Source organism: Mizuhopecten yessoensis, unplaced genomic scaffold (genome assembly GCF_002113885.1).
Source record: "Mizuhopecten yessoensis strain PY_sf001 unplaced genomic scaffold, ASM211388v2 scaffold11167, whole genome shotgun sequence".
NCBI lineage: Eukaryota > Metazoa > Mollusca > Bivalvia > Pectinida > Pectinidae > Mizuhopecten > Mizuhopecten yessoensis.
The window spans coordinates 987,525-1,000,789 of record NW_018408913.1 but is presented as its reverse complement, the minus strand read 5'-3'; the positions used below and the strand labels follow the sequence as shown (position 1 = coordinate 1,000,789).

General features: G+C 33.0%; 1 protein-coding gene across 1 annotated transcript in view; it reads right to left on the bottom strand.

Moving 5' to 3' along the window:
• LOC110467252 (solute carrier family 25 member 45-like) overlaps window positions 1-2,056 on the bottom strand; it is a 5,677-nt gene extending 3,621 nt beyond the window's left edge. Inside the window, exons 1-3 of the mRNA XM_021524292.1 lie at window positions 1,984-2,056; window positions 349-425; window positions 72-115 (exon numbers count right to left, since the gene is read on the bottom strand). Coding sequence (XP_021379967.1) covers window positions 72-115; window positions 349-394 — 90 coding nt within the window. The 5' untranslated portion in view covers window positions 395-425; window positions 1,984-2,056. The remainder of the gene's footprint in view (window positions 1-71; window positions 116-348; window positions 426-1,983) is intronic.
• Between the last annotated feature and the right edge of the window lie 11,209 nt (window positions 2,057-13,265).

Below are 13,265 nucleotides of genomic sequence, written 5' to 3'. Positions count from 1 at the left end.
GGGGGGGGCTGGAAAAAAGTCGTTGACCGAAAGTAAAGAGGTCAACAATCTACCACCATTGTTTTACTCACCTTTACGGTATCAAACGGATGACCAACCAGGAGCCCTGCTGCCCCTAATTATATATAAACAGACAGGTTAAGAGGTAATATCTCTTGGTATATCTATACTGATTCCCTTTCTCACGGGATGATATCATGATTTTATTTCTTTAATAGACCACCAACAGGATATTGAATAATAATATTCATATTTTTTTCTTTATTATCGTTAACAATAACATACCACAGAAAGAGAAATTAAAATAATAACTATGTAAAAATATTTATGTAATTGTACCGACCTTACCTCCCACTCCCCCTGCTATGTAGTGGTGTGTCCAGTGTCCCGACATCCTTCTGTATAATCTGCCTTGGTAGATAAAACTACATACAGCAAAAATACATTATTAAAAAGGAAGTTATTCCGGGGGAAGAGTGATGTACCGAGATCCTAGATAAACAATCCATTTGTTATTCTTACTAAAGTTCCCTCAAAAGACCTCTTGGTCGGAAAAAAAACCCACACACAAAATAATGTGCCCCAGTAGCATATTTGTTCGTACATTATTTTTCCCTTGTCAACTGTAATCCTTTGGAAAAATAATCTGTTTTGAATGTAAAACATGCAATTAGTGTACGAATACTGTTATTGTTTTACTCCCAAAGAGCTTATTTTGAAAATGATAACTTCGATCTCCTTCTTTATACTTTTCAGCTTTGGTCAAATATATATAAATATTTACATTTACATGGCATTGTCACTATATAGCCTCTTTGAAAGCTGTGTCGTTGATGGGACTTTAATTACCATGCATCACAAGACACAATTCTTAGCGTATTAATACAACACTGACCGGAACTACAATATCCAATATAAATAAACATGACGGCTGCTGAAATATCGCTGGACATTGTGAGATTTGACAATGTCATTGTAAATTTATGTGCAAAATAAAAAATAAAATAAAAAAACACTTTTATTACAACGAAAACAAGACCAAGGTCTGCAATATCGTACAAAATGCACATCGGTTGAAATCACCAATGCCGGCAATGGAACCAATTTTAACGCTCATGCAATTTATCAGAAATATCGTCTGTTACACTGCACTGGTCAACAGGGGTTCGTTACAAATGTCTGAAATATACATATTCTATAGACCTACTGACACATATGTTACAGACCAACTGATATGAGTCACAACACACATAAACATTTCAGACATTTGTAACGAACCTGTGCTCCATCGCAAGATCACTCACTTCAAACGCTATCAGTTTCACGCGTCTCGCATCTACGGTTCCTCAGTTTAATTCTGACGACAGGTCAAATAACGAGGCTGTTATAGAATCTACCGACTGTTGTCAATCAACAAATAAATTCACGCCTGGATTCTTCACAAAATAAGCAAAGAGAAAAGTTCGAATAAACTTCAAAAAATAACTCCCTCGTGGAGGGCAAGGTCGGATTTACGGTGTTCACTGAATTGTGAAATAAAATTGAAGTGTTTGTTAAAATTTCAAAGTACTACTTTGTTTGCCAATCAGCACGCGACAATACGCTGTTCAAACTATTGAACGAAATTGTGTAAACTGTCGATAAGGCGGGCATTTGTAATTTTAAATATAAATTATAAGTTAAAAAAGAACATAAGAGGCAGAGAAAACGTAAATATAAGTATCTAACTGTTTTTGTATGGTATTTATGATCTGTTTGAATGACACAGCTTTGCAAGCAAACAATTCATAATGCGCGCTAAAAACAGTTCAATGCTTAATTAATAGCTTTAGAGAATTCCTTGCTGAAAATAAAGTACTGACCGTCCCTTACCGTTATATCCTATTTTAGAAATGGTAATAACTTCAATATATCAATCATTTTGCTGTGGCATGACCATTATAAAACATTATGATCATTCATAACAAGTAAAGCATGTCTTACCTGTCTTCAGGGCCCTCTGGTCGTTTTACCAGATATTTATATATTCTGCTGAAAACTTGAAAAATAGTTATCCTTTCTTGGGTTAAATATGGGAAATAACAGATGAGGTGTTCCTACCTTATCGTTGGTACCTGTAAACCATTCAGATAAGATAATGTCACTGGATTGTACAAAATCCCTCCCTCCAGTAAAAGATTAAGTTATATTAAATCGCTAAGATAACTGTTATCGGTCCTTAAACTCTGTCTACATAAACGTAACACAGCAAATTGTAGATTACGCTCCACAGAGGATTTTTTCATTTTATTTGCCATTAATCGTTTGAAAGATGGATTTTTCTTTTTCTCCTTTCACATTTCACATCAATCATAGCTTAGTCATATCGTACATATGATACCATTTGCACCATGTGGCCATTCGCTTCTTTCAAATAAGAAGTATGTATACATAATGGGAAATATATGCAACGAAAGATACGTGTTCTCTAAAGTACATGTGATACCGTCACGGCGGCTCCAGCCAAAAACACAATAAACATGCATTTAATCAAGGCAGACGCGGGAACTGCATAGTTGAAAATCAAATCATGATGGTTTTGTAACGTAAGTTGAAACCTGGTCGGTAGAAAACCTTTGCTACGTAGTTTATTGGACAACATAATGCACCAATTAAAAAGACTGACACTGATAAAATTATCCGCGTAAAAATGTATGGAATAGTGAATCATGTGAGACAAGTCATCTCGATGAACTCGAACGTCACAACTGAGGAAAAGGAAAAAAATAACGATAGGTCGTCAAGTCATCGACTTTGAAAGCGAGATCTTACATTGGACGTGGACAAAATGGTAAAATTCTTGCATGGTTTACATGAATTAATTGTTTAAAAAGAATCTGTCGTAGCAAAAAGTTGTATCTTTACTATGTTATTGTATAGTCATAGTCCTTCTTGCTGTATCTCTTCATGTGTTACGGAACGCTTCACACATACTATTTTTATTATTTTATCCTCAAGTATCAGGTGTGGGAGTCTCAGACGTTAGCCATAACATTGTAGTTTAAAGCTTAATTATCTGCTTTAGTCCAAAGTTGATCATTTGTAACGATATGAAATAAGTTTTCGTTTTGCTGATTTTTACATGTGTTTCGGAACACTTCGACATATATTTTCATTCCTTTAACCTCTAGTACCACAGATGAGTGCTATAGGGACAAAATGGCTATATGGTTCTGTAATGTTTACTTTTATTGACTCTGTACCGAATTTCTGAAGTTTGAAATGTGTGCTCCCTCGATTCGTATATGGTTTGTATTCTATTTTACGGCACCAATTTTCGACACTGCATCGAAGTTGGTCGTAGTCTTGTAACTGTAATTCATCTTAGCACAGTTAACATGAAATACTACTTATGAACTTAATTATCTGTTGAAGCCAACAATTTTAACGTTATCAAAGCGTTTTACAGACATATTTTCTACACTATCACCGAAGAATCCTGTATAGGCGAATGACCATGTTGCGCAGTTATTATTTTACTGCAGATTTAAAAGATGTTCCTTTGTTCGTAGCTCAACCGATTATATGGATGTATTTCGACAGCAGGGTGAAGACAAATAGGGTATGTTGACATCCATAACCTGAATAAGGTAGATGATGAATGTGTGTTGGATCTGATAGTAATTTGTAAATCTGCCANTGTGTTGTCTACAGTACCGTATCAACAGTATAAAAACATGTGATACATTGTATGTCTGGTGTTGTGTTGTCTACAGTACAGTATCAACAGCATAAAAACATGTGATACATTGTATGTCTGATGTTGTGTTGTCTACAGTACAGTATCAACAGTATAAAAACATGTGATACATTGTATGTCTGATGCTGTGTTGTCTACAGTACAGTATCAATAGTATANTTTGAATGACACAGCTTTGCAAGCAAACAATTCATAATGCGCGCTAAAAACAGTTCAATGCTTAATTAATAGCTTTAGAGAATTCCTTGCTGAAAATAAAGTACTGACCGTCCCTTACCGTTATATCCTATTTTAGAAATGGTAATAACTTCAATATATCAATCATTTTGCTGTGGCATGACCATTATAAAACATTATGATCATTCATAACAAGTAAAGCATGTCTTACCTGTCTTCAGGGCCCTCTGGTCGTTTTACCAGATATTTATATATTCTGCTGAAAACTTGAAAAATAGTTATCCTTTCTTGGGTTAAATATGGGAAATAACAGATGAGGTGTTCCTACCTTATCGTTGGTACCTGTAAACCATTCAGATAAGATAATGTCACTGGATTGTACAAAATCCCTCCCTCCAGTAAAAGATTAAGTTATATTAAATCGCTAAGATAACTGTTATCGGTCCTTAAACTCTGTCTACATAAACGTAACACAGCAAATTGTAGATTACGCTCCACAGAGGATTTTTTCATTTTATTTGCCATTAATCGTTTGAAAGATGGATTTTTCTTTTTCTCCTTTCACATTTCACATCAATCATAGCTTAGTCATATCGTACATATGATACCATTTGCACCATGTGGCCATTCGCTTCTTTCAAATAAGAAGTATGTATACATAATGGGAAATATATGCAACGAAAGATACGTGTTCTCTAAAGTACATGTGATACCGTCACGGCGGCTCCAGCCAAAAACACAATAAACATGCATTTAATCAAGGCAGACGCGGGAACTGCATAGTTGAAAATCAAATCATGATGGTTTTGTAACGTAAGTTGAAACCTGGTCGGTAGAAAACCTTTGCTACGTAGTTTATTGGACAACATAATGCACCAATTAAAAAGACTGACACTGATAAAATTATCCGCGTAAAAATGTATGGAATAGTGAATCATGTGAGACAAGTCATCTCGATGAACTCGAACGTCACAACTGAGGAAAAGGAAAAAAATAACGATAGGTCGTCAAGTCATCGACTTTGAAAGCGAGATCTTACATTGGACGTGGACAAAATGGTAAAATTCTTGCATGGTTTACATGAATTAATTGTTTAAAAAGAATCTGTCGTAGCAAAAAGTTGTATCTTTACTATGTTATTGTATAGTCATAGTCCTTCTTGCTGTATCTCTTCATGTGTTACGGAACGCTTCACACATACTATTTTTATTATTTTATCCTCAAGTATCAGGTGTGGGAGTCTCAGACGTTAGCCATAACATTGTAGTTTAAAGCTTAATTATCTGCTTTAGTCCAAAGTTGATCATTTGTAACGATATGAAATAAGTTTTCGTTTTGCTGATTTTTACATGTGTTTCGGAACACTTCGACATATATTTTCATTCCTTTAACCTCTAGTACCACAGATGAGTGCTATAGGGACAAAATGGCTATATGGTTCTGTAATGTTTACTTTTATTGACTCTGTACCGAATTTCTGAAGTTTGAAATGTGTGCTCCCTCGATTCGTATATGGTTTGTATTCTATTTTACGGCACCAATTTTCGACACTGCATCGAAGTTGGTCGTAGTCTTGTAACTGTAATTCATCTTAGCACAGTTAACATGAAATACTACTTATGAACTTAATTATCTGTTGAAGCCAACAATTTTAACGTTATCAAAGCGTTTTACAGACATATTTTTCTACACTATCACCGAAGAATCCTGTATAGGCGAATGACCATGTTGCGCAGTTATTATTTTACTGCAGATTTAAAAGATGTTCCTTTGTTCGTAGCTCAACCGATTATATGGATGTATTTCGACAGCAGGGTGAAGACAAATAGGGTATGTTGACATCCATAACCTGAATAAGGTAGATGATGAATGTGTGTTGGATCTGATAGTAATTTGTAAATCTGCCAGAGAAATATGCTAATTCCTTATATGATAAGTAGGTCAATGATTTCTTTGATTGTGCTCGGTATAGTGCGTTGTGGTTTTGTTTTCACTACCCGAGATCTACATGCGAGGACGTGACATTACTTGGATTGGACTTCGAGGGAGCAGAAAACGCTTACCCTTCCGGAACACCTGGTGCTATTGTTATTGTACTTGTTCAATGGTCTCCATGTAAATATTTCCTTTGTTCGATTTTGCCCTAGTTTTTTTATGAAATATGGTTTTGTTGTCACTGTATTTTCTTGTTGTTTTTCTGTTAACAGACACTTCAGGCCCTTGTTTTGTATCATTTGCAAAGCAGACATGAAGTTTGGAGCGTTTAAAACCCGGTGTGATGGAAAGTGCGCATTTGACTCCCAGCACCGGGGAAACTGGCATCGGACATCCAAACAAGATATGAAGTAAATGAAGAATTAACTTTACTTTAGCGAATNACAGTATCAACAGTATAAAAACATGTCATACATTGTATGTCTGATGCTGTGTTGTCTAANTAAAAAAAAAAGGGAATTCATTTCGACATTACTTTGCTTCGAAACATTTATATAAGTGTTAACTGGCCATTGTTTTATACATTGTATGTCTTATGTTGTATTTGGGGCGTCCTGCTGGGTGTCTTCGGCAGTATGTTTCAGTGAGGTAGCACTATAAAGTCGGCATCAGTTCCGCGCTATCACAAGGAGACAAACACGAACATATCGCAGCCTCCCAAAATACACACACATACACTACATGCATGCATCTTGCACACAGGGGAGGCCGTCCTTAAATGACCTTAGCTGTTAATAGGACGTTAAACCAAATAAAACCAAACCAAACTACAGTACAGTATCAACAGTATAAAAACATGTCATACATTGTATGTCTGATGCTGTGTTGTCTAAAGTACAGTATCAACAGTATAAAAACATGTCATACATTGTAGTTAAAACAGAAGAGTAAATGATCATTGTAGCATTTGTAACGTAAAAACAACAAAGAAATTCAGTAAACAATCAAGAAATCTATTTCCTTGAAATAATAATATTTTAACCATGTAACTGATAAGCAATTCATGGATACATAAACCTTCAAATTTAACCCTCAAACATAAAATTAATACCGCAACAAAAAACGGATCGTCCATATCTATATCACAATAATGCTTGCGCACATTATATTTGTCAAACCAGAGACTGAAAGCAGAATGGTGATGTAAAGTATAAGTGGTAATAGCTATTTTGGTAAACTTTATCAAGGAGATATAAGCTGTGTACTATCAAATATAATTGTAATGTTCTCTTATTCATGAGCTCATGGAATCTTTCTTTCTGCTTCAACAGTAAATTCTACATTGCAACATAAAATGTATATCAGTACTAAGGGTAATAATAGCATTGTGATGGTGACTGGTATTTTTACATGATTAGGTATGAATATAACATCTACAACATGATTTATGAATTGGTTCAAATAAATACAAATCACATGTTTTTGTCTAAAAATGTGCAGGTACTTGTAGCATATATTTTTGCTTACGTATATGATATACTAACAGGAAACAAATACAAGTTTATGTTTTTCTAAATTTGTTTAAAACTTTTTTTTCATGATTTATATTATACATGTATATGTGTGTGAAAATTCTTCTGTACATGTTTTAATACAATTTGAATTGTCTCAAATACATAGTATTACAATGTATTGACACTGCCTCGACTATATAGTATAACAATGTATTGACACTGCCTCAATTATGTAGTATAACAATGTATTGACACTGCCTCAATTAAATAGTATTACAATGTATTGACACTGCCTCGACTATATAGTATAACAATGTATTGACACTGCCTCAATTATATCATATGACAATGTATTGACACTGCCTCAATTATATAGTATTACAATGTATTGACAGTGCCTCAATTAAATAGTATTACAGTTCAACGTATTGACATAGTATAACAATGTATTGACACTACCTCAATTAAATAGTATCACAGTGTATTGACACTGCCTCAATTATATAGTATTACAATGTATTGACACTGCATCAACTTTATAGTATTACAATGTATTGACACTGCCTCAATCAAATAGTATTACAATGTATTGGCACTGCCTCAATTATATAGCATTACAATGTATAGACACTGCCTCAATTATGTAGTATTACAATGTATTGACACTACCTCAATTAAATAGAATCACACTGTATTGACACTGCCTCAATTATATAATATTACAATGTATTGACACTTCCTAAATTATATAGTATTACAATGTATTGACACTGCCTCAAATATATAGTATTACAATGTATTGACACTGCCTCAATTATAAAGTATGACAATGTATTGACATTGCCGCAATTAAATAGTATTATAATGTATTGACACTGCCTCAATTATATAGTATTACAATGTATTGACACTGCCTCAATTATATCATATGACAATGTATTGACACTGCCTCAATTATAAAGTATGACAATGTATTGACATTGCCGCAATTAAATAGTATTATAATGTATTGACACTGCCTCAATTATAAAGTATGACAATGTATTGACATTGCCGCAATTAAATAGTATTATAATGTATTGACACTGCCTCAATTATATAGTATGTCAATGTATTGACACTGCCTCAATTATATAGTATGACAATGTATTGACAATGCCTCAATTAAATAGTATGACAATGTATTAACATTGCCTCAATTAAATAGTCTGACAATGTATTGACACTACCTCAATTGAATAGTATTACAATGTATGTAACACTGCTTCAACTACGTAGTATGACAATGTATTAACATTGCCTCAATTAAATAGTCTGACAATGTATTGACACTACCTCAATTAAATAGTATGACAATGTATTAACATTTCCTCAATTACATAATATTCCAATATATAAACACATATAGTATTACAATGTATTGACACTACCTCAATTGAATAGTATGACAATGTATTGACACTACCTCAATTGAATAGTATGACAATGTATTGACACTACCTTAATGAAATAGTATGGCAATGTATTGACACTACCTCAATTAAATAGTATCACAGTGTATTGACACTGCCTCAATTATATAGTATGACAATGTATTGACAATGCCTCAATTAAATAGTATGACAATGTGTTAACATTGCCTCAATTACATAATATTCCAATATATAAACACATATAGTATTACAATGTATTGACACTGCCTCGACTATATAGTATAACAATGTATTGACACTGCCTCAATTAAATAGTATTACAATGTATTGACACTGCCTCAATTAAATAATATGACAATGTATTAACATTGCCTCAATTAAATAGTCTGACAATGTATTGACACTACCTCAATTAAATAGTATGGCAATGTATTGACACTACCTCAATTAAATAGTATCACAGTGTATTGACACTGCCTCAATTATATAGTATGACAATGTATTGACAATGCCTCAATTAAATAGTATGACAATGTATTGACACTACCTTAATGAAATAGTATGGCAATGTATTGACACTACCTCAATTAAATAGTATCACAGTGTATTGACACTGCCTCAATTATATAGTATGTCAATGTATTGACACTGCCTCAATTATATAGTATGTCAATGTATTGACACTGCCTCAATTAAATAGTATTACAATGTATTGACACTGCCTCAACAATATAGTATTACAATGTATTGACACTACCTCAATTGAATAGTATTACAATGTATGTAACACTGCTTCAACTACGTAGTATGACAATGTATTAACATTGCCTCAATTAAATAGTATGACAATGTATTAACATTGCCTCAATTACATAATATTCCAATATATAAACACAATCAAAGAATGAAAACATGAAATAACTTAAATATGGCTGTTGTACAAGTAAACATAAAATATTGTGCGATATGACAGATAATGTACTGTGAAATACATGTAGAAATACAGTTTTTGGTTGCCGTAATACTCAAACTATATCCAGGCAAGGTTTAAGGTCACAAAGTGGACAGCCCTTGGCTAGGTGTCAACATGATTTATATAAACTCTAAGCGTGTTGATGATTTGGCTGTATATAATTTTTGCAAATGGATAAATAAATCATTTCTTTTTATCACATTTTTAAAAATGGAATATCAGAGGATTGAAAATAGCTTGTGTATATTAACTCATGAGCAAGTGTTAATTAATATTACTTATAATATTATTAGGGTTGATTAAAACCACCAGCAGAATATATTGTAGTTAGAACGAATGGATGTTTACAAAACAATAATGATGTTTTATTCTAAATTATTTGCAAGAGATTTGACTCAAATGTGTCTCAGTTTCTTTTTAACCAAACATCGTTTAAATATATATCTTATGGATAATTGTTAGCGTGGTAGTAATAGTAACTTCTTATACAATGCAACACCTTGTCATCACATATACTTTATTTACCGTACAGATTCATCTCCAGTGATACTAGGAGTACTCACGAATATAGACAACCAAACAACATGCTTACAGAAGTACACCCTGGCAGAAAAGCATATGTAACAACAGCAATCTCAACAGCAATCTCAACAGGCATATGGTCTCTTCAAAAATATACTTAACAAGATATATTTATATATGGAAAATTGCATTTAACTCTGGTAATACTTGTAAGATAGTAAGTGTATCAAATGATATGGTTGTATATAATTGTGTCATCAATTTTTTATACAGACTTAGTTGGATAAACAAGAAGTTAAATGATAACAAGAAAACCTTAAAGAACAATCAGCAGTAAATTGTGTTGATATAAGACTCTTGGCTTTTAGGACCAAGTCTGTAACTAAGATGCTTTAAGGGCAAAGTCTGTAACCAAAGGGCTTTTAGGGCCAAGTCTGTAACTAAGATGCTTTAAGGGCCAAGTCTGTAACTAAAGGGCTTTTAGGGCCAAGTCTGTAAATAAGGGGCTTTAAGGGCCAGGTCTGTAACTAAGATGCTTTAAGGGCCAAGTCTGTAACTAAAGGGCTTTTAGGGACAAGTCTGTAACTAAAGGGCTTTAAGGAGAAACCCTACATTTAGAACCGTACATGTACTTCAGGATACAATTTGTGCTGTACTAGTAACCAAACATTATCAGTCTAAAAAGATGGCAGAAGGATAGACATGTCTGTACAAATATAACAATTCTGTTTCATACACATTCATGATGATTGTTAAATCAAGAAAATATTATAAATAACTATATTTAAAGCACAGGAATACAAATTACAGCTCATATTGTGTATTACAATAAAATAAAGTCTTAATATACCACAAGAAAATGATCACTCATTCTGCAATTAATATAGTTATACATGTATCAATAAATCTATGACAAATTTATCTAATTATTAATTTATAAATTTTTCATTGATCTTAATATAAATAGTAACAAGACATAGCACATGGAATTAAAACCAATATCTATAACGTTAGGTACTGGTTAATTTTCAAATATTTGGTACAATAATCTCCCTGGCTTAATAAGTATAAATGCTTTATAAGCTCAATTATATTTGAGATTTTATTTATTCTGAACAGTTTACTGTAGATATTTTCTGACTTTCATAACTACATATGTAACTCTTTTATTTAAAATGAGTAAAAGCTCAAATATAACTGAGCAAATTTGATAATGGTGTAGAAGGCACATATAACATCCGTGTAGTGTACATCTGATCCAACTCAGAGTGGCTACTCTAAACAACACTAACAAACGTAACATTAAACCCCAAACAATAATTCACTGTCAGAAAGTGAAAAATCAGTATTTTATTTTATAACAGCAAATGACTTTTTTTCTACTGTATACCGGTAAAATGATAAAGTGTTTGTTTATTGGTAAATAAAAAGACGTTCGCAAATACATTTGTAGGCTATGTTCTGTTCAATTTATAAGCCTACAACTGTACATTAATATTTGTTACGTTCAGTTCATTTTATAACAGAAAATAACAAAATTGCTAGATAAATTGATGTTTAAATTAATCCAAAACATCTACTCAATTTATTAATACATTATATCAATAAGTTTTTTAACCTAGATTGCATTTCATGATTTTTTTGTGTGCTAAATATAGCACACAGCTAATTGTTAGTTATCATTTGCAGTTACCTGTAAATAGAAAAATGTATTTTTGCAAACTTGCAAACTTGCAGGATATGTACACGATACAAAAAAAAATTGATGCGATAATATGACACATATACATAAAACTTGTAACATAAATCTATACTGGTATGGTCATTAGCAAGCATGTATGTAGGCTATCTCAATCAATTGACAAGTGATCAATGTATAAGATGGATGTATATAAATAAATTGAGGACAGTGCTATATTGTTTGTCGCCGTCTTTTACTGAACATTATGTCAAACCTTCTTCTCTGCCCAGAATGAGGGATAAGGTAATATACAGGTGCCAGAATTTCCCCATTACTTTAAGATTGCGAAAAATCAATCACTGTAACAAAACTGAAGAAAAAACTTAAAGTTGTCACCTCAGTACTAGAAAATAATCGATTAAAATATGGCACAATTTTTTCTATTCATAGAACTATATGACACACAATAATACCTTGAACATCATAGAACAGCTTGTTTTCTATGACAGAAAATGACAAATATCATGAATAAATAAATCAATAACAATGGTTTCTGATAAGGATTCTCGCTACACTAAATAACAAAAAACAAGTGGCCCGAACGGCCTGAACGCTCACATGAGTTCAAATCTGAAATGTTTCAGCAAACAGAGGCCACAGTGGCCATCTTGGATTTTCTGATCGGCAGGGAAAGTAACAACACTTGTCTGAGATCTCTTAAAGAATTTTGTACCAAAGTTGGAGCCAATCAATGCAGCCCTTGTTGAGAAGAATTCGAAATTTGTCCCAGCAAATCAGAGACCATGGCAGACATCTTGAACTTTTTGGATTGGCACTAAAAGTAAGACCCCTTGTTGAGGACCTCATAAAAAACATTTGAACTAAATTTGGAGTCAGTTGGTACAGCCAATCTTCAAAAGAAGTCAAAAGTGTCTCGGCCAATCTTACTCTAAGGTGGCAATCTTTGATTTTCAGAAGAGCACTTGTAAAGGACTGATAAGAAACATTTGTAGCAAGTTTGAAGTCAATCACTTCAGCCATTCTTGAAAAGAATTAGACAATTTCTCAGCTAAAATCCATGGTGGCCATCTTGGATTTTTGATCCACATGAAAAACCGGAACACTTGGTCGGAAGAAGTGAAAAATGTAAATTGTTAAGCATGACGATGATGCACAGTGCACAAGACATTATGATAAATAAAGACAGGTGGCAAAACCTCGCATGAGCAATCATGTGAGCTCAAAATCCAGAAGTACTTTTTACATTTATGCTTGATTTTCTTGTAATGAA